Source organism: Pan troglodytes, chromosome 19, assembly GCF_028858775.2.
Source record: "Pan troglodytes isolate AG18354 chromosome 19, NHGRI_mPanTro3-v2.0_pri, whole genome shotgun sequence".
Lineage (NCBI taxonomy): Eukaryota > Metazoa > Chordata > Mammalia > Primates > Hominidae > Pan > Pan troglodytes.
This window is the reverse complement of record NC_072417.2, coordinates 15,313,873-15,338,764: the sequence shown is the minus strand read 5'-3', so window position 1 is coordinate 15,338,764 and position 24,892 is coordinate 15,313,873. Positions and strand designations below refer to the sequence as shown.

General features: G+C 53.4%; 2 protein-coding genes across 4 annotated transcripts; one reads left to right on the top strand and one right to left on the bottom strand.

Annotated features, from left to right (window-relative positions):
• Positions 1 to 301: 301 nt before the first annotated feature.
• On the bottom strand, positions 302 to 16,623 carry PLD2 (phospholipase D2). Of its 3 annotated transcripts, XM_063799508.1 has the most exons (26): positions 16,500 to 16,622; positions 15,851 to 15,960; positions 15,618 to 15,748; positions 15,316 to 15,458; positions 14,530 to 14,635; positions 14,372 to 14,437; positions 14,184 to 14,242; positions 13,952 to 14,044; positions 13,706 to 13,858; positions 12,780 to 12,929; positions 9,236 to 9,319; positions 9,026 to 9,104; positions 8,151 to 8,261; positions 7,803 to 7,973; positions 6,987 to 7,113; positions 6,678 to 6,796; positions 6,474 to 6,587; positions 5,627 to 5,731; positions 5,348 to 5,436; positions 5,126 to 5,239; positions 4,910 to 4,959; positions 4,515 to 4,649; positions 4,152 to 4,305; positions 1,827 to 1,941; positions 1,011 to 1,091; positions 302 to 472 (listed from the first exon to the last, which is right to left on the bottom strand). In XM_063799508.1, the coding sequence occupies exons 2-26, from the start codon at positions 15,957 to 15,959 to the stop codon at positions 431 to 433; spliced, it is 2,700 nt and encodes an 899-aa protein (XP_063655578.1). In that variant the 5' UTR covers position 15,960; positions 16,500 to 16,622; the 3' UTR covers positions 302 to 430. The 3 variants fall into 3 exon arrangements, with proteins under 3 accessions (XP_063655578.1, XP_016786773.1, XP_063655579.1); XM_016931284.4 differs by lacking the exon at positions 302 to 472 and having other exon boundaries at positions 724 to 1,091; positions 16,500 to 16,623; XM_063799509.1 differs by lacking the exons at positions 302 to 472; positions 15,618 to 15,748 and having other exon boundaries at positions 724 to 1,091; positions 16,500 to 16,587.
• A 4,746-nt stretch (positions 16,624 to 21,369) lies between these two features.
• On the top strand, positions 21,370 to 22,566 carry C19H17orf114 (chromosome 19 C17orf114 homolog). Its single transcript, XM_054671075.2, has 2 exons — positions 21,370 to 21,483; positions 22,280 to 22,566. Exons 1-2 carry the CDS (start codon positions 21,411 to 21,413, stop codon positions 22,444 to 22,446), a joined length of 240 nt encoding a protein of 79 aa, XP_054527050.1. The 5' UTR covers positions 21,370 to 21,410; the 3' UTR covers positions 22,447 to 22,566.
• Positions 22,567 to 24,892: the final 2,326 nt, after the last annotated feature.

Here is a 24,892-nt window from a genome sequence, read left to right as displayed (position 1 = left end):
GCCTCTCCAGGTCCTTCTCAGAGCATCTCCCTCACCTGCAGTTGTGATAGCAGCTCCACAGTTCTCCAGGTGCCCTGGTTGGGCCCTGCCCGTCCTTCTACCCAGGCGGCACGGTGTCAACACCTTCTCCTCTCAGGAGCCAGGTGACCGAGCTCCCGAAGCCACAGATAGGTAGAACAGACAGAGGTGGAGAGAGGAGAACGGAGGAGGGTGGAGATAAGGTGAAGGGGACTGGTGCCCCGTGTGGGCAGGAACGGGAGGCTGGAACAAGCAGTTAGTTCCTCCAAGGAAGACGCATGAACCTTTTCTACACCTTTATTTATGAAATGCTTATTGAACGGATACAAAGTTAGTGTCTGTCAGCAGGCTGGTGGAGGGAGTTAATGTGCCCTCCTTCCTTCCCCTGGTGGGGGCTGAAGCCAGAAGTGGTTTATCCTTCCCTCCACCTTGGCAGCAATGGGCTGGGAGGGCCCTGGGACAGGGAGGGGGTTCAAGGGCAGGAAGAGGAAGGGAACAATGGGTAGTAGGGCCTGGGGCAGAGCCCCCTTCTCCTGGAATAAGAGGCTTGACCCTGCTCAACCTGGCAGGAGCTGTGCTTCTCCTTTGCAGCATGGAGAAGTGGTTTGCACTGGGCAGCAGGGGGGATGAGCTCTGGGACTCTCTCCTCCTCCCCAGCCCGGGGTTGGGAGTGCCCTTTTCAGCTATTTCTCACGTAAGGGTCCTCTGTAACACCTCTAGTTCCCTTCAGGAATGCCTGCCTCCCCAGATCTCAAAGGGCACTGCCCTCAGTCCTTGGGGTTAAGGGGCAGGGAGCCAGATGTGGTGGGGCACAGCAGCTGGTGACCTCTCCCTGACGGGGGCCTCAACTATGTCCACACTTCTAGGGGGATCATGCCCTCCTTGCTACCCAGCGGGGGCAGCAAAGACTCATCCTCTAGGAACTTGAGGGGGAAGTGGACCAGGTGGCCCTGGACCTGGGTGAGCTCAGACCGAGCCAAGGGGGGACTGACCGTGGCCAAGGGCTCCACGGCCACGTACTCCCGGAGAGTCCGCAGGGAACGCGTGGCATTGGATGGCAGGCAGCGGAAGATCTGTGGGCGGGGGCATGGACGCCAGTAAGGCTTGGGGAGACTCTCCCAACAATCTAAGTCCAACTAGGCTAGACCCCTTCCCCCATACCATCTCTCCATACCCCCCATTGACCCTGGGCCACTAACTCTCTCTCTTTTTTTTTTTCTGAGACGGAGTTTCACTCTTTTTGCCTAGGCTGGAGTGCAATGGTGCGATCTCGGCTCACTACAATCTCCACCTCTCGGGTTCAAGTGATTCTCCTGCCTCTGCCTCCTGAGTAGCTGGGATTACAGGTGCCCACGACCATGCCCGGCTAACTTTTGTACTTTTTTTTTTTGAGACAGAGTTTTGCTCTTGTTGCACAGGTGGCTGGAGTGCAATGGCGTGATCTCGGCTCACTGAAATCTCTGCCTCCTGAGTTCAAGAGATTCTCCTGCCTCAGCCTCCCAGCCACACCTAGCTAATTTTTTTGTATTTTTTTTAGTAGAGACGGGGTTTCGCCATGTTGGGAGGCTGGTCTCAAACTCCTGACCTCAGGTGATCCACCGGGCCTTGGCCTCCCAAAGTGCTGGGATTACAGGCATGAGCCACTGCACCCGGCCTGGGCCACTAAATCTCTTGATAGCAAATGTCCCCAGGCCCTCATCCCCCTTCCGAGAATGACTGTATGGTGGCGCTTCTCTCCATCCTACCCTGAGCAGGATAATCCACAAATTTCCCCAGGCCACTCTCCCCCACCCCTCCCAAGTTCCCACCTGCTCATAGATATTGGCGTTGCTCTCAGCCGTGTCTTGCCACAACTGGAAGAAGTCATCACAGATGGGGTCTCGGAGATCCAAGTCTGGCCGGGTATTTGCTCCAAGAATCACACTATAGGAGAAAGGGGTCCCAGCAGGGCCAGATTAAGATCCTTAGAGAACCTGAGTACCAGAAAAGTTACATTGTCCCTACTCAGGTAATTCAAAATTGGCTGGGCGTGGTGGCTCACGCCTGTATTCCCAGCACTTTGAGAGGACGAGGCCGGTGGATTGCTTGAGCTCAGGAATTCAAGACCAGCCTGGGCAATATGGCAAAACCCCATCTCTACAAAAAAATACAAAAATTAGCCAGGCGCGGTGGCATGTGCCTGTAGTCCCAGCTACTTGGGAGGCTGAAGTGGGAGGATCACTTCAGCTGGCGAAGTCGAGGTTGCAGTGAGCCGTGGTAACGCCACTGAACTCCAGCTGGGTGACAGAGCAAGACCCTATCTCAAAACAAACAAACAAACAAACAAAAACAAAATAAATGCAATATAAAATAGTAAAATAAGTGTAAAAGAAGCCAACAGAGTTCTGATTTGTCTTGACTTTGATGACTACCTTGATGCTTTAAAAAATTATTTTTATTTTAAATTTTCTTCTTTTTCTGTTCTTTCCCCAATCCTCAGAACCTGTGAAAAAAATTACTTTTAAAAGATTTTTTTTTTGGCCGGGCACGGTGGCTCATGCCTGTAATCCCAGCACTTTGGGAGGCTGAGACGGGCGGATCACGAGGTCAGGAGATCGAGACCATCCTGGCTAACATGGTGAAACCCCATCTATACTAAAAATACAAAAAATTAGCTGGGCATGATGGCGGGCGCCTGTAATCCCAGCTACTCGGGAGGCTGAGGCAGGAGAATGGTGTGAACCCGGGAGGCGGAGCTTGCAGTGAGCCGAGATCGCGCCACTGCACTCCAGCGTGGGTGACAGAGCGACTCCGTCTCAAAAAGAAAACAAGCAAACAAACAAAACACAAAAGTTTTTTTTTTTTGGCCGGGCGTGGTGGCTCATGCCTGTAATCCCAGCACTTTGGGAGGCCGAGGTGGGCGGATCATGAGGTCAAGAGATCTAGACCATCCTGGCTAACACGGTGAAACCCCGTCTCTACTAAAAATACAAAAAATTAGCCGGGCGAGGTGGCGGGCGCCTGTAGTCCCAGCTACTTGGGAGGCTGAGGCAGGAGAATGGCATGAACCCGGGGCGGCGGAGCCTGCAGTGAGCCGAGATCGCGCCACTGCACTCCAGCCTGGGCGACAGTGAGACTCCCTCTCAAAAAAAAGAAAAAAAAAAAAAGATTTTTTTTTTTTTTTTGGCCAGGGGCGGTGGTTCATGCCTGTAATCCCAGCACTTTGGGAGGCCGAAGCCTGAGGTCAGGAGTTCAAGATCAGCCTGGCCAACACAGCGAAACCCTGTCTCTACTAAAAATACAAAAATTAGCTGGGCGTGGTGGTGGGCGCCTGTAATCCCAGCTACTCCGGAGGCTGAGGCAGAAGAATTGCTTGAACCCAGGAGGCGGAGGTTGCAGTGAGCCAGGATCGTGCCATTGCACTCCAGCCTGGGCAACAAGAGTGAAACCGTGTCTCAACAACAACAACAACAACAGAAAAGATTTCTTTTTCGCGGCCAGGTGCAGTGGCTCACACCTGTAATCCCAGCACTTTGGGATGCTGAAGTGGGTGGATCACCTGAGGTCGGGAGTTCGAGACCAGCCTGACCAACACGGCAAAACCCCATCTCTACTAAAAATACAAAATTAGCTGGGCGTGGTGGCGCATGCCTGTAATCCCAGCTACTCGGGAGGCTGAGGCAGGAGAATCGCTTGAACCCAGGGCAGAGGTTGCAGTGAGCTGAGATCTCGCCATTGCACTCCAGCCTGGGCAACAAGAGCAAAACTCCATCTCAAAAAAAAAGATTTGTTTCTCTTTTTTTTTTTGGTGTTCCTGCTTTACTGATACTCTAAACTGATTAGTCCTAGTAGCTGGGATCACAGGCGCCCGCCACCACACCCAGCTGATTTTTTGTATTTTTAGTAGAGACGGGTTTCACTATGTTAGCCAGGCTGGTCTCAAAATCCTGACCTCAGGCAATCCACCCGCCTTGGCCTCCCAAAGTGCTGGGATTAGAGGCGTGAGCTGCCGCACCCAGCCTTGCCTATTGAGAATCTAGTACTGCCTCTACCTCTGGCTCCGGGAGTACCTATGCGGTGCTACCTCTTGTCCTGCTCAAAAGGCAGACCCCCCCATCTCCCTCCCACCCTGTGGCATCCCGCCCCAGCTCTACCTGAAGCAGTGCTTCCGCAGACTCAAGGCAAACCTGCCCGCCTGATACTCTGCCCCATTCATGAGGGATGGTTCCGTCTCTGTGTCCTCGATCAGCACGGCCAGCTCACTGTCCCGCTTCCCCAGCAAGCTCCGGTCATTGATGTTTGCAGAACCTGGGGTGGATGCGGGGCACACCGTCTGCTTGGGCCCAGGGCACTCCCCCAGTACCCCATCCCCTCTACTAAAGCACTGGCCTGCAACATTCCTTCTTGGACCCTCCACCCCTACATGAGCCTCAGCTGCAGTCTCTGTCATCCCGCCTCTCATCTCTTCGCCTGTCCCCACACCCTCTCCCTGCCAGAGGCCCAGATCCGGCACTGACCAATGATGACTGTCCGGTCATCTGCGATGAGCACCTTGCTGTGGATGTAGATGAGCTCCGAGACGGGGTGCCCGCCCAGCTCTCCGTGTGTACGAAGCCCGCAGATGGAAATATAGTCCCGCCATGCTGTCCCCACTGCGTGACAGGAGGGGAAGTGAGGTGAGAGGTGGCTCTGTGTGCACAGGGCCCTGTCCCACCTCCTCTCACTCCAGAAGCTCTTCCTACATAGAGTCTGGTCTCTCTCCTTCTCCCTGCAGTGAAAGGCCAGCTATGGTCTGCATAGCGTCAGAGGCTCACAGGAATGACAGCCTCCTTCCCCCACCCCCAGGCCTGCAGCGCCCCAATCTCCCTCTCCCAGGGGCCCAGGGCTTGAGCCCCCAGCCCCCAGCACTCACTGGCTGCTTTAAGGCGATGCAGGATTGAATACTCCCCACGACACAGGGTCCTGAGAGAAAAGAAAGAGGGAGAGAAGTGGAGGCTGGCAGAGGGGAGGGGAGGTCAGGAGAGGTGACCCTCCTTTAAGGCCCCGCAGGAAGGGATCAGGACAGAATCAGGAGGGGGACACGGGTGGGATGGGGCCACTGAGAGCTGGAGTCGGCCTGGGGGGTCACCTGTAAGTAAAGTGCAGAATGGCCTGGATGGAGTTGCCACCGCCCGTGGAGATGTCACCCTCGAAGCCAGGGAGTAAGGGCAAAAGCACGTAGACTCGGTAACACTGCCCCTGTCTGGGGAGGGGGTGGAGTCAGAAGTGCGACTGGTCCCTCAAACCCCACCCCCTTCAACCGGGCTCAAACCACACCCACAGTCCCCACCTTCCTGACAGTCCACCTTACTTGTGGGCCTTCAGGATTCTGTCCACAATCTCATCGCCCACCTTGTTCAGAACCGTCCGCCCATCTGAGCAGCTAATGAAGAACTGATTCTGGGGCAAGAATCAGAGACAGACATCAGCAGCCTGGCCCCTGGCCCTGTCCTCGGCCTCCAGCCTTGGTCCCAGGCTCCAGGCGTCTGCTTCTGCTCCACCAGCCCTCAATGACTGACTCCACTCATTCCCCAGGTCTCTCTCCTGGGACACCCCTTCCATGCTCTCCCCCACCTCCTCCCAGTCAGACCTCAATGTAGAGGAAGTGCCGGCTCTCCCTGATGGTGTGCAGGTAGGCATTGAGGATGGAGTTCTCCAGAGTCCCTGCTGACCAGCGGTCCACTGATCGCAAGACCTAGGGAATGGTGAATGCGATGTGCTTCATTTCTTTTCTTTTTTAAGACAGAGTCTTGCTCTGTTGCCTAGGCTGGAGTGCAGTGGCATGATCTCCGCTCACTGCAAGCTCTGCCTCCCGGGTTCACGCCATTCTCCTGCCTCAGCCTCCTAAGTAGCTGGGACTACAGGTGCCTGCCACCACGCCCGGCTAATTTTTTGTATTTTTAGTAGAGACAGGGTTTCATGGTGTTAGCCAGGATGGTCTTGATATCCGGACCTCGTGATCCGCCTGCCTCGGCCTCCCAAAGTGCTGGGATTATAGGCGTAAGCCACTGCGCCCGGCCTTTTATTTTATTTTTGAGATGGAGTCTCACTCTGTTGCCCAGGCTGGAGTGCAGTGGCGTGATCTCAGCTCACTACAACATCCTCCTCCTGGGTTCAAGCGATTCTCCTGCCTTAGCCTCCCTAGTAGCTGGGACTACAGGTACGCACCACCACGCCCGGCTAATTTTTTGTATTTTTAGTAGAGATGGGGTTTCACCATGTTAGCCAGGATGGTCTCGATCTCCGGATCTTGTGATCCGCCTGCCTTGGCCTTCCAAAGTGCTGGGATTATAGGCGTGAGCCACTGTGCCCGGCCGTGATGTGCTTCTTAACCCCAGGAAATGAGAGTGTGGGCAGCTCTCACACCAGGGAGAGTGGGTTGGGGTGTTAGGCTGAAGGAGACAAAGGGGAGGGCTGGCTGAAGTGGGGGGCCTCACCTGTACGGTGGTGCATTGCCCTCCTGGAAGTGTGAAGGGGAGCTGATTGGCCGTGCTGGTAGACTTGGGAAGCAGGTAGGGGTATGTGGGAGTCTTGTACTTGGCCTTGGTGGTCTGACGTGGAGGGATGGCAGAGTCAGCAGGAGGTGCCAATCTGCCCTGGCTCCCTCCCTACCTCCAGCCCCTATCGGAGGGAATGAACACCTTGGTGAAATTCCAGCGCTGGATGAAGTGCCGGGCGAGGTCCCGGGCTGGTAGGCCATGGACGACCACCCCAACGTCCCGCCATGGCATCCGAGGGGTCGTCTCCCTGTCAATGAAATCTGGGGGGTCCCAGGAGAGTCAGGGGAGACGTCAGGGCTGGACTCCTTGGGACACTTGGGGCAGGGAGAAGGAGCCTGCCAGAGGGAGGGCTGTCCCACCCTTGACCCCTCTCATCCCACTCTCAGTACCAGCCTCAGCTTCTGACCCTGCTCTCAGCTCTCTGGGGCTTTGGCGGGTGGGAGGCTTCACCTTCGAAAGGCCGGTCCAGCTGCACCCAGTCCTTGGTGATAAGATTGCTGTAGTCCTTGCCCAGCCAGAAGAATTGGTTGTGAGAGAGGTCTGGGGTGGCTGGCGAGTCTGGGCACAGGGTGGGAGGCTGTAGGGGGAACACACCCAAGCCAGGGGCAAGGGGAAGTCATGGGGCTGTACAGAGCCAGGGCCAAAGAGAGGAGCACTGAAAGAGTGAGAGAGACCGAGAGGAAGAATGAAACAGAGGGTCTGATTCCCCAGCCCTCCCCTCCAGCTGCCTTTGACACTTTTAGAGGAATGGGGTGATGGTCAGTGAAAATGGGGAAAGGACTGGGTGGGTGACAGCACTTTTTTTTTTTTTTTTTTTTTGAGACAGAGTCTCGCTCTGTTGCCCAGGGTGGAGTACAATGGCACAATCTCGGCTCACTGCAACCTCCGCCTCCTGGGTTCAAGTGATTCTCCTGCCTCAGCCTCCCGAGTAGCTTGAATGACAGGCAACTGCCACCATGCCCGGCTAATTTTTTGCTTTTTTAGTAGAGACAGGGTTTCACCATGTCAGTCAGGCTGGTCTCGAACTCCAGACCTCAGGTATCCACCCGCCTTGGCCTCCCAAAGTGCTGGGATTACAGGCATAAGCCATGGCTCCCGGCCAGTTACAGCACTTTCAAAGTGGGTTCTTGGAGTCCCAGAAAGTCTGAGGAACCCTGAGGTGGGCAGGGCCTGGAATGACTGAGGGGGTAAGGCTGGAGCTGGGAAACGGTGTTGATTGAGCTTATCTGAGTTTGGGGGTGCTCAGGAAAGCCTCAGGGGGATTACCTGGGAGGCAGCTGATTCAGAGGAGTCTCCAAGGTCAGTCAGTCGGTAGTGCAGGTCATCCCAGCGGCCATAGGCAAGGTCCAGTCCCCCCAGGAATGCTACCACTTGGTCCACCACCAGGAGCTTCTCATGATGGGCCCACAACGTCACTTGGTCTGGGTGACGCATCACCTGGAGCAGGCATGGAGGGTTCATTAGGGTGGGTTTAGGTGAAGGAAAACAGGAGGTACTGGGAGGGAGAGAGGAAAGATGGAAAGATGAGACCGTCAGGGAGCGGGAGCGCTGGGGGCTGGGACAGTGTGGGGAGAAGGGCTGTCATGTGGGAGGGTCTCTGAGGCCCAGAGTCACCTTTATGTTGGGGTGCAGCAGCATCAGCGCCCTCTTGCTATAGCCACTGTTGATGCCCAAGGCCAATTCCACTTCTTTAAACAGGAGAATAGACACGCGGACACCCTCCTCCTGGTGGTGAGTTGGGGAATCAGATCCTAGTGCCTCTCCCAGAGTAGCCCCTTTCCACACTCCCAAACCTTTTCCATGTGTGTCCCTCCAGCTTGTCTGGAGATCCTAGAGGCTCTGCCACATATGCCCTGCTTTGCTGCTTGCCGCAGACTTAGACTAAATGTCATCTGTGTGCTCACCCACTCACCCATCCACACATCTATCCACCCACCCTTCATCATCCATCCATCCATCTTCCCAAGCATTTACTCATCCCTTTATGTACCGTCTATCATTCATCCATCTACCCGCCTACCCTCCTAGCCCTCCACCTTTCCAACTCATATCCTTCCATCCATCACCCTTTCTGTCCTCTGTCCATCCACCTGCCCAGCCACCCTGCATCATCCATGCATCCTTCTTCCTGTCCATCAACACCACACATGCCCCCTCCATGGCAGGTACTGTGCCTTGTAGTGGAACAGTGATATTAACTAGTCCAGTGAGAGAGATAGACATGTATACCCCCAGATAACACAATAAAGTATTATGTATAGTGGGAGGGAAGTCCCTGCCAGGTGGAGGGAGCATGAAGAGGAAGTTGTCAATTCTCCTTAGGGCAGAGGGAGAGGGCGGAGGTGATGTCTGACAGGTGCTGCACCAGGATGGGCATTTTTGCCTCCCCTGAAGCCTCAGACTGCCTAATTCTCCCACATTGCAGCCCTGCTAATCAACCTCCACCCACAGGCAACCCCCTCCCCCTGCGGCCTGACCACTCTCCTCACCGCCTTCCTCTTGAGCATAATGTCCAGTCTCCAGTCATCTGAATGGGCCGGACGCTTCAGGTAAACCTCAGGACTCAACCTGGGATTCAGGGCAGTGGATTAGGGGCAAACGAAGCCCCAGACCACCAGCTGCACCCCCCTTCTCCTCCTAATGCTGATCTGCCCCAGGCTCTATCCTGCCCCATGTTGTTGGGGACTTTTCCCACTCACCACCAGTCTGTGATGAAAATCTCCTCTTGAGCTCGAAGGATGGCATCTGCCACAGCAGCAAAGTAACCTGCCCCATTCACAAACCTGGGGGGAGGCCAAGCCAAGGAGGTCAGGGGAGTCAGAAGCCAGAAAGCTCTGGAGAGTGAAGACCGGAGGACAGTCGTGGGTCAGAGGTGACAGCAAGGTCAAAGATCAGAAATGATCAGAGAACACAAGTGGTATCAGACACATCCAAATAGTGTTTGCCCATATGCGCTAAATACAAATAAAAATTACAAAAAGACACAATAACCTAATCAACTAAAGAACAGGAGGATTAATACATCATACATAAAGAACACCAATAAATCGACAAGAAAAAGTCACATGAGCCAACTGAAAAATGAGCAAAGAGTAAGAACTGACAGTTCACAGAGAAATTAAAATGGCCAATCGTGGCAAATGTTCAGTTTCACTAGTAAACAACGAAATTAAAATGAAATTACATTTAAAAAATCCATTAGATTGGTAATAATTCAAATCACTGGTAACATTCAATATCAATATTCAATATGCTGGGGAAGTGGGTATTCTCATAGACTATGGGAATATAACTTTTAGGAGACAATTTGGCAGTATCAAAAAATATATATATAGCTTTTTGGAGATGGTGTCCCACTCTGTCACCCAGGCTGGAGTGCAATGGCATGATCTTGGCTCACTGCAACCTTCGCCTCTTGGGTTCAAGCAATTTTCCTGTCTCAGCCTCCCAAGTAACTGAAATTACAGGCGCCCACCACCACGCCTGGCTAATTTTTGTATTTTTAGTAGAAACGGGTTTTTGCCATGTTGGCCAGGTTGGTCTTGAACTCCTGACCCCAATGATCTACCCGCCTCGGCCTCCCAAAGTGCTGGGATTACAGGCATGAGCCAAAGCGACTGGTCAGCAGTATCAAAATATTAAATGCATATACCCTTTAATATCATTAAATATACATGGTAATTACATGTCTAGGAATACATCCTATACAATGCTTAGGCAAATGTTGTGTTCATCACATTGTTTGTAAGAGTGAAAAATGGGAAATAATCTAAGTGTCTAATCTCTCACACAGGTATTAAGTGAAAAAATAAGTCACAGAAGAGGTTGCATGATCTCATTTATGTTGAAACAAAAGTAACACGTGCATGCACATGTGAAAATTTGCAGGAAGGCTGGGCAAGGCGGCTCATGCCTGTAATCCCAGCACTTTGGGAAGCCGAAGCGGGTGGATCACTTAAGGTCAGGAGTTCGTGACCAGCCTGGCCAACATGGTGAAATCCTATCTCTACTAAAAATACAAAAATCAACTGAGCATGGTGGTGCACGCCTGTAATCCCAGCTCCTCAGGAGGCCGAGGCAGGAGAATCGCTTGAACCCGGGGGGCAGAGACTGCAGTGAGCCGGTATCGCGCCACTGCACTCCAGCTTGGGCGACAGAGCCAGACTCCATCTCAAAAACCAAACCAAACCAAACCAAAACAAACGAACAAACAAAACTTCCTTCCATGACTGCCCTGTGTGCCTGTGATATTAGCACATGGGACCCTGTGAGATCAGGTGCCACTGACTCCCACCTTCTCCTCTGACTGCTCCTCCTCACTCAGTAACAACAATATGTCCTGGTGGTTCCCAAACACCCTGAGCTATTTCTGTCTTCTGTGCCTGGACTGTTCTGCATTTTCTTTATCTTGTATAGTTCCATGAGGATCAGCAAGTGTATGTTCCCACGCAATCACCAGTCCTATCAAAATATAGGACATTTTTATCGTCCTGGAATGTTCCCTCGTGTGCCCCACTACAGGCAATCATTTCCCCATACCCTGCCACAGGCAACTGCTGATCTGATTTCCATCACTGTGGATTGGTTTTGGCTGTTTTAGAAGTTTATAGCCAGGTGCAGTGGCTCATGCCTGTAATCCCAGCACTTTGGGAGGCCGAGGTGGGCAGATCACGAGGTCAGGAGATCGAGACCATCCTGGCCAACATGGTGAAACCCTGGCTCTACTAAAAATACAAAAATTAGCTGGACATGGTGGCATATGCCTGTAATCCTAGCTACTCAGGAGGCTGAGGCAGAAGAATCACTTGAACCGGGGAGTCAGAGGTTGCAGTGAGGTGGGATCCCGCTACTGCACTCCAGCCTGGTGACAGAGACAGACTCCATCTCAAAACAAAAACAAAAACAAAAACAAAAATTAGCTGGGTGTGGTGGCATGCACCTGTGATCCCAGCTACTTGGGAGGCTGAGGCAGGAGAATCCCTTGAACCTGGGAGGCTGAGGTTGCAGTGAGCTGAGATTGTGCCACTGCACGCTAGCCTGGGCAACGAGAGCGAAACTCTGCCTTAAAAAAAAAAAGTATATAGGCCAGGCACTGTCGCTCATGCCTGCAATTCCAGCACTTTGGGGAGGCCGAGGCAGGATGATCCCTTGAGCCCAGGAGTTCGAGACCACACCCGTCTAATTTTTAAAATTTTTTGTAAAAAAAATTTTTTTTAATTAGCCGGGTGTGGCGGCATGTGCCTGTAGTCTCAGCTACTTGGGAGGCTGAGGCAGGAGGATGATTTGAGCCTGGGAGGTTGAAGTTGCCGTGAGCCATGATCACACTACTGCACTACACGCCTGGTGACAGAGCAAGACACTGTCTCCAACAAAAACCAACAAAATTAATATTGTGTCAGTCTCTGATTTAAAGCAAAACTACCTGAGGGTCACCACCTCCTGGAAACCTGTCCTGATATCCCTGCTGGGTCAGGTACTTCCTCTCTGTGCGTGTCACCTTCTACCTATCACCAGTACGGCAAGTTCACATTGTTTCACGATTTGATCACCTACTTCCCTAACCCAGAGAGGACTGTGTGTTACTGCCAGCACTGCTAGGTGCTTAGAAAAATGTTTATTAAGGCTGGGCGCGGTGGCTCACGCCTGTAATCCCAGCACTTCGGGAGGCCGAGGCGGGCGGATCACCCGAGGTCAGGAGTTCGAGAAGAGCCTGGCCAACATGGTGAAACCCCGTCTCTACTAAAAATACAAAAATTAGCCAGGTGTGGTGGTGGGCGCCTGTAATCCGGCTACTCGGGAGGCTGAGGCAGAAGAATCGCTTGAACCTGGGAGGCGGAGGTTGCAGTGAGCCGAGATCAACAGAACAAAACTCTCTCTCAAAAAAATAAAAAAAAAAGGAAAAGAAAATGTTTATTAAATGAAGGACTAAATCAGAGAGATTTGAGAAGATCATGGAGAACAGAGAGGGTCAGTATTGTAGAGAGGGGTTTAAAAGGTTATAGGAGGTTAGAGAGGTCAAGGGTCAGAAGAGATGACCAAGTTTGGGGGTCAGAAAGGTCGGCGCGAAATCAGAGAGATCAATGTGGTTAAAGATGTCAAAGGTCAGGAAGATTAAAGAAGTCACGGGGCGGGTCATTGAGATCAGGAGGGTTCAGATGAGAAAAGAGAGGATGAAGGACTCAGAGATTACACAGGGGGTCAAGAAAGCCACAGACAAGCTCAGAAGGGATGTCAGTGTCTCACCACCGGGCCAAGGTCCCAGGCCGGGGTGGGGCGTAGCTGTCATGCTGGTGCAGCTGTAGGAAGTCTCTGCCTGGGCCCTGTGCCAGCTCAGTGATCTCTTGGGCCCACCACCGTGCCTGCCGATAGCTGCTGCACTTGAGAATCAAGGACCTGGACGGGAACGATGAGATGTCCATAAATCCTCGCCCTCCATACCTGTGATCTTGCCTAGAGACCTCCCCTTTCTTTCCCACTTCCTCTCTTAGTCCCTAATCACAACTGCACAGGGACAGGGCGTGTATGTATCTGCCTTATTTATTTATTTATTTTTGAGACAGAGTTTAGCTCTTATCCCCCAGGCTGGAGTGCAGTGGTGCGATCTCTGCTCACTGCAACCTCTGCACCCCAGCTTCAAGCGATTCTCCTGCCTCAGCCTCCCAAATAGCTGGGATTACAGGCACGCACCACCACGCCCGGCTAATTTTTGTATTTTTAGTAGAGACAAGGTTTTAGCATGTTGGCTGGGTTGGTCTCGAACTCCTGACCTCAGGTGATCCACCCGCCTCGGCCTCCCAAAGTGCTGGGATTGTAGGTGTGAGCCACCGCGCCCGGCCATATCCACCTTACTCATAGTTGGATCCTAGTATTGCATCAGCAACCAGTATTGTACTAGGCACTCGGGTTTGTTGAATGAACAAATGAACAAATGGAATTTCGTTTATGTCAGCAGTTCCCTTCCCAGGCTTCTACTAATCCCCTTTCTCTGGGCCCAGTCTAAGAGCAGTCTCAAGCATCTGGCTAGACCAGTTCCTGGTTCAAAACTATGTCCGGATCCAGGGAGGTGGAAAAGCCTTCCTCTCTCCTGTGGTCTCTCTTTCTCAACTCCCAGCAAGGCCGTGGGTGGGCTCACCACTCAGCTGGTGTCTCTCACCCCAGGGAGGCCTCACCTGTGGGAGGTATCGATCCGCACGCCGTGCCGTGCCTCCGTGCTCCTTTTCCCGACTTGCACCTCAAAGCCAGGGTCAAAGAGCTGAACAAATGAGATGGCACCCGTCTCGAGGCACATGTACAGCAGGAAGGAGTCCTTCACCACCAGCCACCTAGAGCAGAAGGGCTCCCTGTGTTCCTCTCTGCCCTCAAAATTTTCTTCCTCACCCCCACCCACTGCCCAGCTGCTTGGCCATAGCCCGTACCTCTTGGACCAGCGATAACAAACTTGGTCTCGGCCACAGCAGGTGAGGCCAGGAACACGGTGGCCACCTGAGCGCTTCCGGATCATCCCCTCCCTGTGGGACAATCAGGAAGAGAGGCGGGATGAGGACTCCAGACCCCCAGCCCACCCTGCACTGCTTGCCCCAATCTCAGGCAGGGAGAAATTAAGAGTGATGTCTACGGATGCCTGGGTGAAGGGGGCCAGACACTCACAGTCCTTTGCGGCCCAAGTCTGGGATAAAGGACAGCTGACTGACTTCCAGGAACTCTGTCTGCAGAGGAAAACAAAAGCCCGGAGGAGACACCTGGCTTTCAGCCCCTCAGACCCTGGGGCCCCTGGCCCTCCTCTCCGAGGGTCTGATAATCCTGCTCCACATCTAAAATCGGCCCCTGGACCTTACCATGGCATGGTAGTTGCGATAGAAAGACATGGTCAAGAGACGGTTGAGGTAATTCTCCAGGTATTTCTGAAGTGGAGATGAGAGAGAGAGAGAGACAGATGGGACCGAGCCATTTGTACCTCCAATGCCTTCCCGGAGGACCTGGCATCTGGTCCTACCTGTTTGCTGGCTGCATGTCTGGTGGAGCCCTCAGGACCTGCCCGGGGTAGAGAGGGCATCTCTCTGTTGCCTGCATCTCGGGCTGGAGAATAGGCAACGGCAAATCTGTGGAAAGGATGGATGAAGGTCAGGTAAGAGCTGGGAGGCTGGGTGCTCTGGTTCCTGAAAACACTGGAGATGGGGCTTGGAGGAAAAGAAGAGGCCTGGAGGTGGCCAGGCGTGGTGGCTCATGCCTGGAATCCCAGCACTTGGGGAGGCCGCAGCAGGTGGATCACTTGAGCTCAGGAATTTAAGACCAGCCTGGGCAACACAGCAGTACCCCATCTCTACAAAATATACAAAAATTAGTTGGGTGTGGTGGCTGTGGTCCTAGCTACTCTGGAGGCTGAGATGGGAGGACCACTTGAGCCCAGGAGGTTGCCATGAGCCAAGATCATACCACTGCACTCTAGCCTGGGTGACAGAGGGAGACCTTGTACAAAACAAAAACAAAAAACAAACAAAAGGCCTAGAGGCTGGCAAAACGGAGGCCCCCTACCCTGGGAATGGAGACTAGAAAAGGGTGAGGCTGCCAAGAGCATTTTGGGCATCCCGCCCAGCTGAGATGCTGGCACAGAACCATGGACAGGGAAAGCTGAGCAGGGAAAGTTTCCTGGTAACTGGGGTCAGGGGAGGCAGCACAGTGGCCAGAGTTGCAGGGAGGAAAGGTGGCCCCGGGGTGAGACAGACAGAAAGGAGGGTGGGGAGCACCTGCCCTCTACAGGAAGCAGTCCGGTCGCCCTCACCGAGCCAGAGGGAGCAGACTCATCAAGACTTTGTGTCTCAGGAGGTCCCGATGCAGCTCCTGAAAATGACGGTATTTCTTCTTGGTTGTCCAGGAAAAGTCGCCGTGAGTCAAGCGGACAGAATACAGAGTGCAGGTTCCCACCTAGGGGTATGAGGAACTGAATGGATGTCCCCTGCGTGGGTCCCCGCCTCCCCACTCTGGCCAGCCCTCCTTTTGCCCCTTCCCTGGGGCCAGCCCAGCCACCTTGGATCCATTCCGGGCCGCCCTCCCTTTCCCCCTCCCTGGGGCCAGTCTGGCCACCTTGGATCCGCTGGTATATCTTTCGGTGCCCACCACCTGGGCTGTGACAGGGACCCCAGGTGCGAACACCAAGGGGTGCACTTTCAGAGACTGAAGCTCATAGATGGCCAGAAACGGGTGCATCCGGTCGGCTGGGAGGAAAGAAAGTCGAGGAGTGTAGACCACAACAGGCCCCAGCCCCCTGGCTCCCGAACGCCTCTCCTCCCTGAGGGCCATCCATCTTCCCTGTGTACCTGGGTCCTCTCCCTCCTTCAGGGTGTCCACCTCATCGGACTCCATCTGGAGCTGGCTGGAGTCCAGTTCGTCCCCAGTGGGGAAGAGGCTCTCAGGGGTCGCCGTCATCCTAGGAACATTGGGAAGCCTCAGGGAGGCGAGCTGTCCTGCAGAACCCGCCCCCCATCCTAACTCCCGCAGGTCCTCCATCTCTTCCAGATCCTCCTCTTCCCCCACGGACTCCTGACCGCCCGCGGATGACGCCTGACCAGTTTGCAACGCCCCACCGACCCCTTCGAGCCCCCATCCCCTTCCTTAGTCCTTCATCCACAATCCCAGTCCCGCCCCCCGCCCCGTCCCGTAACCAGAGCCCCGGGGAACACCCAGCCAGGCCCGGAAGGCTCCGACCTGTGGCGGCGCAGCAGCTGCGCGGGGAAGCGGCCCCGGGTGGTCGGGAGAGCGCGCGGCTACCGGGCTCACGCCAGGCCAGGCGGGCCGGGGGCAGGGGTCCAGGCGGGAATGAGGAAGTTACGCGATCCCAGCCGGGGGTAGAAATCCCGAAATCTGAGGGCGCGACTGAGTCTGGAGGCCCCGCAGCCCGAGCCCGTTCCGTCCCCGCCCGATTTCCGAGACCCGGGACCCCCGCGCGCCCCTTCCCGGCCCCCTCACCCTGGCAGACGGAGCCAGCGCCCGCGGGGGTTCCCGAGCCAAGAGAGCAGAGCGGAGCTGCAGCCGGAGCCCACGCCCCGGCCGAGGCGGGGCCGGCCGAGGCGGGGCCGGGGCTCAGGGCCTGCCCTCGGGGGCGGGACGGCCCCCGGCCTCACCTCCGCGGGATTCTCGTCTGTCCTGTCCCGCCCCCGCTGCCCTCGGCCCGCCCCGCCGCCCAGTGCGCCACCGAGAGCCCGGGGCGGGGGGCCGCCCTGTGCCCTGCAGGGCCGCGGGGCCGCGTAGCTTTCTCGGTGCGGCGGGCAAGTGCTGCCCTGCGTCGGGGCGTCCCGCGCCGTCGGTCCCAGCGTGCCCGGCCGCTGCCTCCCGGGGTACCCCGCGCTGCGCGCATCCCTCGGGCTCGGCGCCCGCCCCGGGCCCCTCCAGCCGCGGGCGCTGCCTCGGCCCCCGGGGGGATGCGCCTCCGCTGCGGGAGCTGACGGTAGGTGCCCCGCTCCCGGACCCGCTGCGAGCCACATTTGGCCTAGCCCAGATAGCGTTTGTACCTGGAAGGAATGAGGGCGTAAAAGGCCTGAGGGCTGGTGGCTACAAACCCACTAGTGTATGAAAGCGGGCATTCTTTCATTCATTCACCAAACATTTATTGCGCGCTTACTCCGTGCCAGACACTGAGAGTATGGTAGTAAATAAGATGGTTAGAGAGCCTGCTCAGCTGGAATTGGCAGTCTAGGCGGAAATAAAATTTTTTCGGGTATTAAAATACAAGATATTTCCATCTTTTTTAAAAAGCAGATTTATTTTTCTCTTTTGATAGACATGTGGGTTTCTAGTTTTGCCCATTGTTTTAGCTCCTGTAAACATTCCTGTAAGTTTGCGTGGATAGTTTTCCTTTATCTTGGGTAACTAGGGAGTGGGGTTGTTCGATCATATCAGTGTATGTTTAACTTATAAGAAACTGCCAAACGATTTTTTTCTAAATGGTTTTTCTATTCTAGATTTCCAAAATCAGTGTATGGTGGTTCCAGTTATTCCATGGCATGGCCAACATTGGATATGGTCAGTCTTTAGCGTTGGCCATTTAATGGGTGTTCTAGGCACATCACTGCAATTTGATTTGCATTTCTCTGGAGATCAATGATATTGACCATGTTTCATGTGCTGATTGGCCATTTGTATGTCTTCTTTTATAAAGTGCCTAGTCAGTCTTTTGCTATTTTTTATTTATTTTTATTTTTACTTTTTTGAGACGGAGTCTCGCTCTTTTTTTTTTTCTTTTTTTGAGATGGAGTCTTGCTCTGTTGCCCAGGCTGGAGTGCAGTGGCGCGATCTCGGCTCACTGCAAGCTCCGCCTCCCAGGTTCACGCCATTCTTCTGCCTCAGCCTCCTGAGTAGCTGGGACTACAAGCGTCCGCCACCACGCCCGGCTAATTTTTTTTGTATTTTTAGTAGAAACGGGGTCTCACCGTGTTATCCAGGATGGTCTTGATCTCTTGACCTCGTGATCCGCCCTCCTCGGCCTTCCAAAGTACTGGGATTCCAGGCGTGAGCCACCGCGCCCGGCCAGAGTCTCGCTCTTGTCGCCCATGCTGGAGTGCAGTGGTGTGATCTCGGCTCACTGCAACCTCCCCCTTCCAGGTTCAAGGGATTTCCGGCTAATTTTTGTATTTTTAGTAGAGACGGGGTTTCACCATGTTGGCCGGGCTGGTCTCAAACTCCAGACCTCAAGTGATCCGCCCTCCTCAGCCTCCCAAAGTGCTGGGATTACAGGCGTGAGCCACCGTTCCCGGCCTTTTGCTAATTTTTTTTTTTTTTTGAGACAGAGTTTCGCTGTTGTTGCCCAGGCTGGAGTGCAATGGCGCGATCTCGGCTCACTGCAACCTCCGCCTCCCGGGTTCTCTCCTGCCTCAGCCTCCTGAGTAGCTGGGATTACAGGCACCCGCCACCACGCCTAGCTAATTTTTTGTATTTTTAGTAGAGACGGGGTTCCTCCATGTTGGTCAGGCTGGCATCGAACTCCTGACCTCAAATGATCCGCCCTCCTTGGCCTAAAGTGCTGGGATTACAGGCGTGAGCCACCGCACCCGGTCTTAAACTTATAAAACAGGCAAAAACAATCTATAGTGATGGAAATCAGATCAGTAGTTGCTTGTGGCAGGGTGTAGGGAAAAGATTGCCTGTAAAGGGACACGTGAGGGAACATTCCAGGATGATAAGAATGCCCTGTATTTTGATAGGAGTGGTGATTGCATAGGAGCATACACTTGGTAATACTCATGGAACTGTACGTTAAGATGTGTGCATTACATTGCATGTGCATTTTTGCTTCAATAAAGTTCATTGAAAGAAAAAGAAGGCGGGGCATGGTGGCTCACACCTGTAATCCCAGCACTTTGGGAGGCCGAGGCGGGCAGATCACAAGGTCAGGAGATCGAGACCATCTAGGCTAACATGGTGAACCCCGTCTCTACTAAAAATACAAAAAATTAGCTGAGTGTGGTGATGTGTGCTACTTGGGAGGCTGAGGCAGGAGAATCATTTGAACCAGGGAGTCAGAAATTGCAGTGAGCCGGGACAGTGCCACTACACTCCGGCCTGGTGACAGAGTGAGACTCTGTCTCAAAAAAAAAAAAAAAAAAAAGAAAGAAACATTTCTGTGTAACTCAGGCAGTACCCTGTAATCAGCAACCTAACATTCCCCACGTTGTGGCACCCTCAGGGAATGATGAAACAGCACTTGTGGCTGGGCGCAGTGGCTCACGCTTGGAATCCCAGCACTTTGCGAGGCTGAGGAGGGCAGATCACGAGGTCACGATATCGAGACCATCCTGGCTAACACAGTGAAACCCTGTCTCTATTAAAAATACAAAAAATTAGCCAGGCGTGGTGGCGGGCACCTGTAGTCCCAGCTACTTGGGAGGCTGAGGCAGGAGAATGGCGTGAACCTGGGAGGCGGAGGTTGCAGTGAGCTGAGATCGTGTCACTGCACTCCAGCCTGGGCGACAGAGCGAGACTCCATCTCAAAAAAAAAAAAAAAAAAGAAAAAAAACACAGCACTTCCACAGCTTTACTTAAGAGCACTTAGAGTCCTTGGCTAGGATGCTCTTGACTAGATGCTCCCAGCCTTGGCTCTGGCCACCCCAAACTGGCTGAGGGCATCGATGCTTGCTTGGGGACATGCTTCAGAAGCTCAGTGTACTGGTTAAAAGAGTAGATTCTGGGCTGGGTGTGGTGGCTGATGCCTGTAATCCCAGCACTTTGGGAGGCTGAGGCAGGCAGATCACTTGAGGTCAGGAGTTGGAGAACAGCCTGGCCAACGTGGTGAAAGCCCATCTCTACTAAAAATACAAAATGTGGCTGGGGATGGTGGCGGGTGCCTGTAATCCCAGCTACTTGGGAGGCTGGGACAGGAGACTCGCTTGAGCCCTGGAGACGGAGGTTGCAGTGAGACGAGATTGCACCACTGTAATCCAGCCTGGACAACAGAGCAAGACTCCATCTCAAAAATTAAAAAAAGGCCGGGTGCTGTGTCTCACACCTGTAATCCCAGCACTTTGGGAGGCCGAGGTGGCCGGATCACCAGGTCAGGAGATCGAGACCATCCTGGCTAACACGGTGAAACCCCATCTCTACTAAAAATACAAAAAAAATTAGCCGGGTGTGGTGGTGGGCGCCTGTAGTCCTAGCTACTCAGGAGGCTGAGGCAGGAGAATGGCGTGGACCCGGGAGGCGGAGCTTGCAGTGAGCCAAGACCGCGCCACTGCACTCCAGCCTGAGTGACAGAGCGAGACTCTGTCTCAAAAAAAAATAAAATAAAAAATAAAAAAAAACAATAGATTTTTGGGGTCAGACTGACTCAAGGTGAGGGTTGTGAGCCGGGCATGGTTCCTACTCGGCTAATAACTGCCTGCGTGACCTTGGGCAAATCACCTTACCTCTCAGTGCCTGCTTTTTCACATCTGTAAAACCAGGATAGACTTACCTAACCAGTGAGGGACTTACCTCAAAAGATCTTTGAGGCCGGGTGCGGTGGCTCACACCTGTAATCCCAGCACTTTGGGAGGACAAGGCGGGTGGATTGCCTGAGGTCAGGAGTTCGAGACTAGCCTGGCTAACATGGTGAAACCCCATCTCTACTAAAAATACAAAAAAATTAGCTGGACATGGTGGTGTACACCTGTAGTCCCAGGTACTCGGGAGGCTGAGGCAGGAAAATCACTTCAACCCAGGAGGCAGAGTTGCAGTGAGCCGAGATTGCGCCACTACACTCCACCCTGGGCGAGAGAGTGAGACTCTGTCCCCCCAAAAAAAGATCTTTGACGTGATTAAGTGAAATGAGATAACATGTAAAAGTCTCTAGCATTTACCTGACACAGCATAATTAATCAATTACAATCATCTTCATAACGGGGGACAGGAACTATCAGACCATTTAATGAGAATCTAACATCTCCCTGAATAATAAAGTTTCTTATTCTAAAAAAATAGAGTATTCTTTGAAAGTTTACATCTTGGGCACTTCAATTCTCATTCTAAAATACAAAGGAATCCCCAGCGGTGTCCAGCCTGGCGCCAAGTTGTCGGGCATTGCCATAGTGAAATGTGACTGCATCTGTCTGTCACAGCACCTCTGCGTCTGTCCCTGCTGTGCCACCTCTCCCAACCACCTCCTGCTTCTCCATGGGGATCAGAAAGGACCCCCAAATTAATGGGGCATAAAAATAGGTGTCTGAATGGGAGTGTACCCCCACCCCTTTCTTCCTCCCTCCTCTCCCCTTTCCATCCCTGGCGCCTGTAATCACCAGGCGGTCTGAGGCTAAGTGGTAGTTTTGCCCATGGTGGGGGGGCTTGGAAACCACACCCCTTTCCCGGGGGCCCTCCTGGCCATTCCCAGCTCTGATCGCCTCCACTGTTGAGATGGGTCTGAAGGGGGCATGGTGTTTCCCATGGTGCGGGTGCCGGAGGCAGCGGGGGACTGAAAGAGGAGCAGGTACGGAGTAGACTGAGGGTAAAGCGGGGCTGTCAGGCAGACAGAGAGACAACTGCATGGCGGGGAGAGAAATGCTCAAACCAGCAAAGGGAAAAGGATCATCTGTCTCCCTGGGTGGGAGATGGATCACCGAAGTCCTCACAGGACAGGCTAAATACTTTGTAGGGCCCAGTTCGAAATGACCAAGTGGGGCCCCTTGTTAACAATTTAAGAATTTTGGCCGGGTACGGTGGCTCATGCCTGTAATCCTAGCACTTTGGGAGGCCAAGGTGGGTAGATCGGGAGGTCAGGGGATGGAGACCATCCTGGCTAACACGGTGAAACCCATCTCTACTAAAAATACAAAAAATTAGCCGGGTGTGGTGGCGGGCGCCTGTAATCCCAGCTACTCGGGAGGCTGAGGCAGGAGAATCACTTGAACCCGGGAGGTGGAGGTTGCAGTGAGCCGAAATAGTGCCATTGTACTCCAGCCTGGGCAACAGAGTGAGACTCTGTCTCAAAAAAAAAAAAAAATTAAGAATTTCAAGATGGTGACAGCAGAGACCTATGCCAAGCATGGTGGCCCTTCTGAGTCGGAGGATCCTATGCAAATGCACAGGTCACGTGTGTGCGAGCCAGCCCTGCTTGCTCTGCAACAGCCCCTCTCCCTCCCCCTGCTGCTGCCACCAACACTCCTCACCAGCCCCCAGGCCCCAGGTGTCTTCCCTTGCTTCTTCCCTCCTCAACCCTGGGTTGGGGGTGAGGGAGGAGGTGAACCCTGACCTACAACTTCCTTCTTCCTCCTCCAATCTTTTAGGCCTGAGTCCTGCTGCCCCTCCAGATCCCAGTCCAGCTATAGCCCCCATCATGGCTGAGGGAGGGGTACCCTTGCCAGGGCCTGGTGCCTACTTCAGCAGGAAAGCCCGACTCTCCTTCCGCCACCAGCTGCATGACATAGCATCGGCCAATGACTCCACCATTTGAAGGGGATGGCGAGGAGCTGACCCTCCAGGAAGGCTTAGCAAGCTTCCTTCCCCAGATTTCTCAGCGATCCTAATGTCCACCTCCCCAAGTCCTTTCTAACCTTCTCATTAAATGTGTTCATAGTTGCTAAGTGCTGTGTGTGTGTGTTTGCTGGGGGTGTAGATGGGGCCAAGGCTGCAGGGCTGGGTTATGGGGCTGAGATGGGAAGTGTTGTCTACGGTGGGAGTGAGACACACGAATGATGAATATGAGGCAGCTGACCTAACGCAGAGCCCAGGTGTGACAAGCGGGAAAGTAAGAATTGGCTGACGTCAAGCTTCGGGGTTGAGTGTGGTGAAGGCAGGCTGGGGTGGCTGGGGGCAGGGCAGGATAGCAGATGGGATGAGAAAGCATATTCATTCAGTAAATGCCGAGTGTCCACCCCTGCCAGGCATGGAGGATGTATCAATGAACCAGGAAGGAACAATTCTCTCTTCTCACTGAACTGACTTGCTAGTAGAGGGAGGGAGACAATCATACACAGGTAACAGCTAAGCAGAACCCAAGATGGTGATGTGTGCTGCTTTGAAGAAAATGAAACAGGGTCATGTGAGAGTGGGATTGGGGGGTGGTGATTCTTCAGTTTCAGGTGGTTGGGAAAGGCCTTTCTGATGAGGTGACATTTGAGCTAAGAGCTGAATGATGAGCAGCCATGTGGAAATCTGGGAGTGATGTGTCAGTGCAGGTTTACTAGTTCCAACAAATGGCCATCTCTGGTGCAGAATGTTGACAGTGGGGGAGGTTGCCCACGTGGGGAGAGGAGCACATGGGAAATATCTGTATTTTTGACTCAATTTTGCTGTGAACCTAAAACTGATCTAAAAAATGAATTTTAGGCTGGGCGCGGTGGCTCATGCCTGTAATCCCAGCACTTTGGGAGGCCTGGGCAGGTGGATCACCTGAGGTCAGGAGTTCGAGACCAGCCTGGCCGACTTGGTGGAACCCTGTCTCTACTAAAAATACAAAAAAATTAGCCAGACGTGGTGGTGGACGCCTATAATCCCAGCTACTCAGGAGGCTGAGGCAGGAGAATCACTTGAACCCAGGAGGTGGAGGTTGCAGTGAGCCGAGATCACACCACTGCACTCCAGCCTGGGGGACAGAGCCAGACTCTGTCTTAAAAGAAAAAAAAAATTTGGGAGGCCGAGGCAGGTGGATCACCTGAGGTCGGGAGTTTGAGACCAGCCTGACCAAAGTGGAGAAACTCCATCTCTACTAAAAATACAAAATTAGCTGAACGTGGTGGCGCATGCCTGTAATCCCAGCTACTCGGGAGGCTGAGACAGGAGAATTGCTTGAATCCGGGATGTGCAGGTTGCAGTGAGCCAAGATCACGCCATCGCATTCCAGCCTGGGCAATAAGAGTGAAACACTGTCTCAAAAAAAAAAAAAAATTTATTTAAAAAGAGCTGGGTGCAGTGGCTCACGCCTATAATCCCAGCTACTCAAGAGGCTGAGGCAAGAGGATCTCTTGAGGCCACTTCAAGACCAGCTTGGGCAACATAGGGAGACCTTGTCTCTAAAAAATATTTAAGGCTGGGTGTGGTGGCTCATGCCTGTAATCCCAGAACTTTTGGAGGCTGAGGTGGGTGGATCACCTGAGGTCAGGAGTTCAAGATCAGCCTGGTCAACTTGGCAAAACCCCATCTCTACTAAAAACACAAAAACTAGCCAGGCACAGTGGTGCGAGCCTATAATCCCACTTACTTGGGAGGCTGAGACAAGAGAATCGCCAGAACCTGGGAGGCGGAGGTTGCAGTGAGCCAAGACCAGGCTACTGCACTCCAGCCCGGGCAACAGTGAGACTCCATCTCAAAAAAAATAAAATAAATAACTAAATAAAATAAAAAAAGGATGGGCACAGTGGCTCATGCCTATAATCCCAGCACACTGGTAGGCTGAGGCAGGAGAATCACTTAAGCCCACGAGTTTGAGGTTACAGTGAGCTATGACAGTGACACTGCTGCCTGGATGACAGAGCGAGACTGTCTCTAAAAAATACATAATAATAAAATTAGCCTGAGGTGAGGTGACACACACCTGTAGTCCCAGCTATTGAGCTCCTTTATGTCCCTGGCTTGAGTGGGGACAGCTTCGGAAGGGCCAGAGTCTATTTTCAGCCTCTCATCCAAGAGGTTGATCACACCCCCTACCATGGGAATGGTGGCTTCCAGAGCTGGCCAAACCACTCCCAGTGGTTTTGTTCTCCCACTCATCATTCATCTTAAATTCCATTTGCAGACAAGGCCCACCTTTCTCCCAAAAGCCAAGGAAGTCACAGTGCTACTGCTGACCACAAGGTGAGGTAACAGAGGTTAAGTGTGGAGAGAGGGGACCATGAGGCTGGGCTGGAGGAGGCTGGTCTTTGTGGCCTTAGGGACAGTAGTCACCCAGGATGACTGGCAGG

Bases quoted from the DNA above. Each gene is read 5' to 3' on its own strand.
- PLD2 (XM_016931284.4), bottom strand. From the start codon at position 15,959: ATGACGGCGACCCCTGAGAGCCTCTTCCCCACTGGGGACGAACTGGAC. The intron at 15,459-15,617 runs GTGGCCAGACTG...TCATACCCCTAG, and splicing joins GATATACCAGCGGATCCAAG to GTGGGAACCTGCACTCTGTA. The intron at 5,240-5,347 runs GTAAGGTGGACT...CCCCCTCCCCAG, and splicing joins AGAATCCTGAAGGCCCACAA to ACAGGGGCAGTGTTACCGAG.
- C19H17orf114 (XM_054671075.2), top strand. From the start codon at position 21,411: ATGGGTCTGAAGGGGGCATGGTGTTTCCCATGGTGCGGGTGCCGGAGG. The intron at 21,484-22,279 runs GTACGGAGTAGA...CCAATCTTTTAG, and splicing joins GGGGACTGAAAGAGGAGCAG to GCCTGAGTCCTGCTGCCCCT.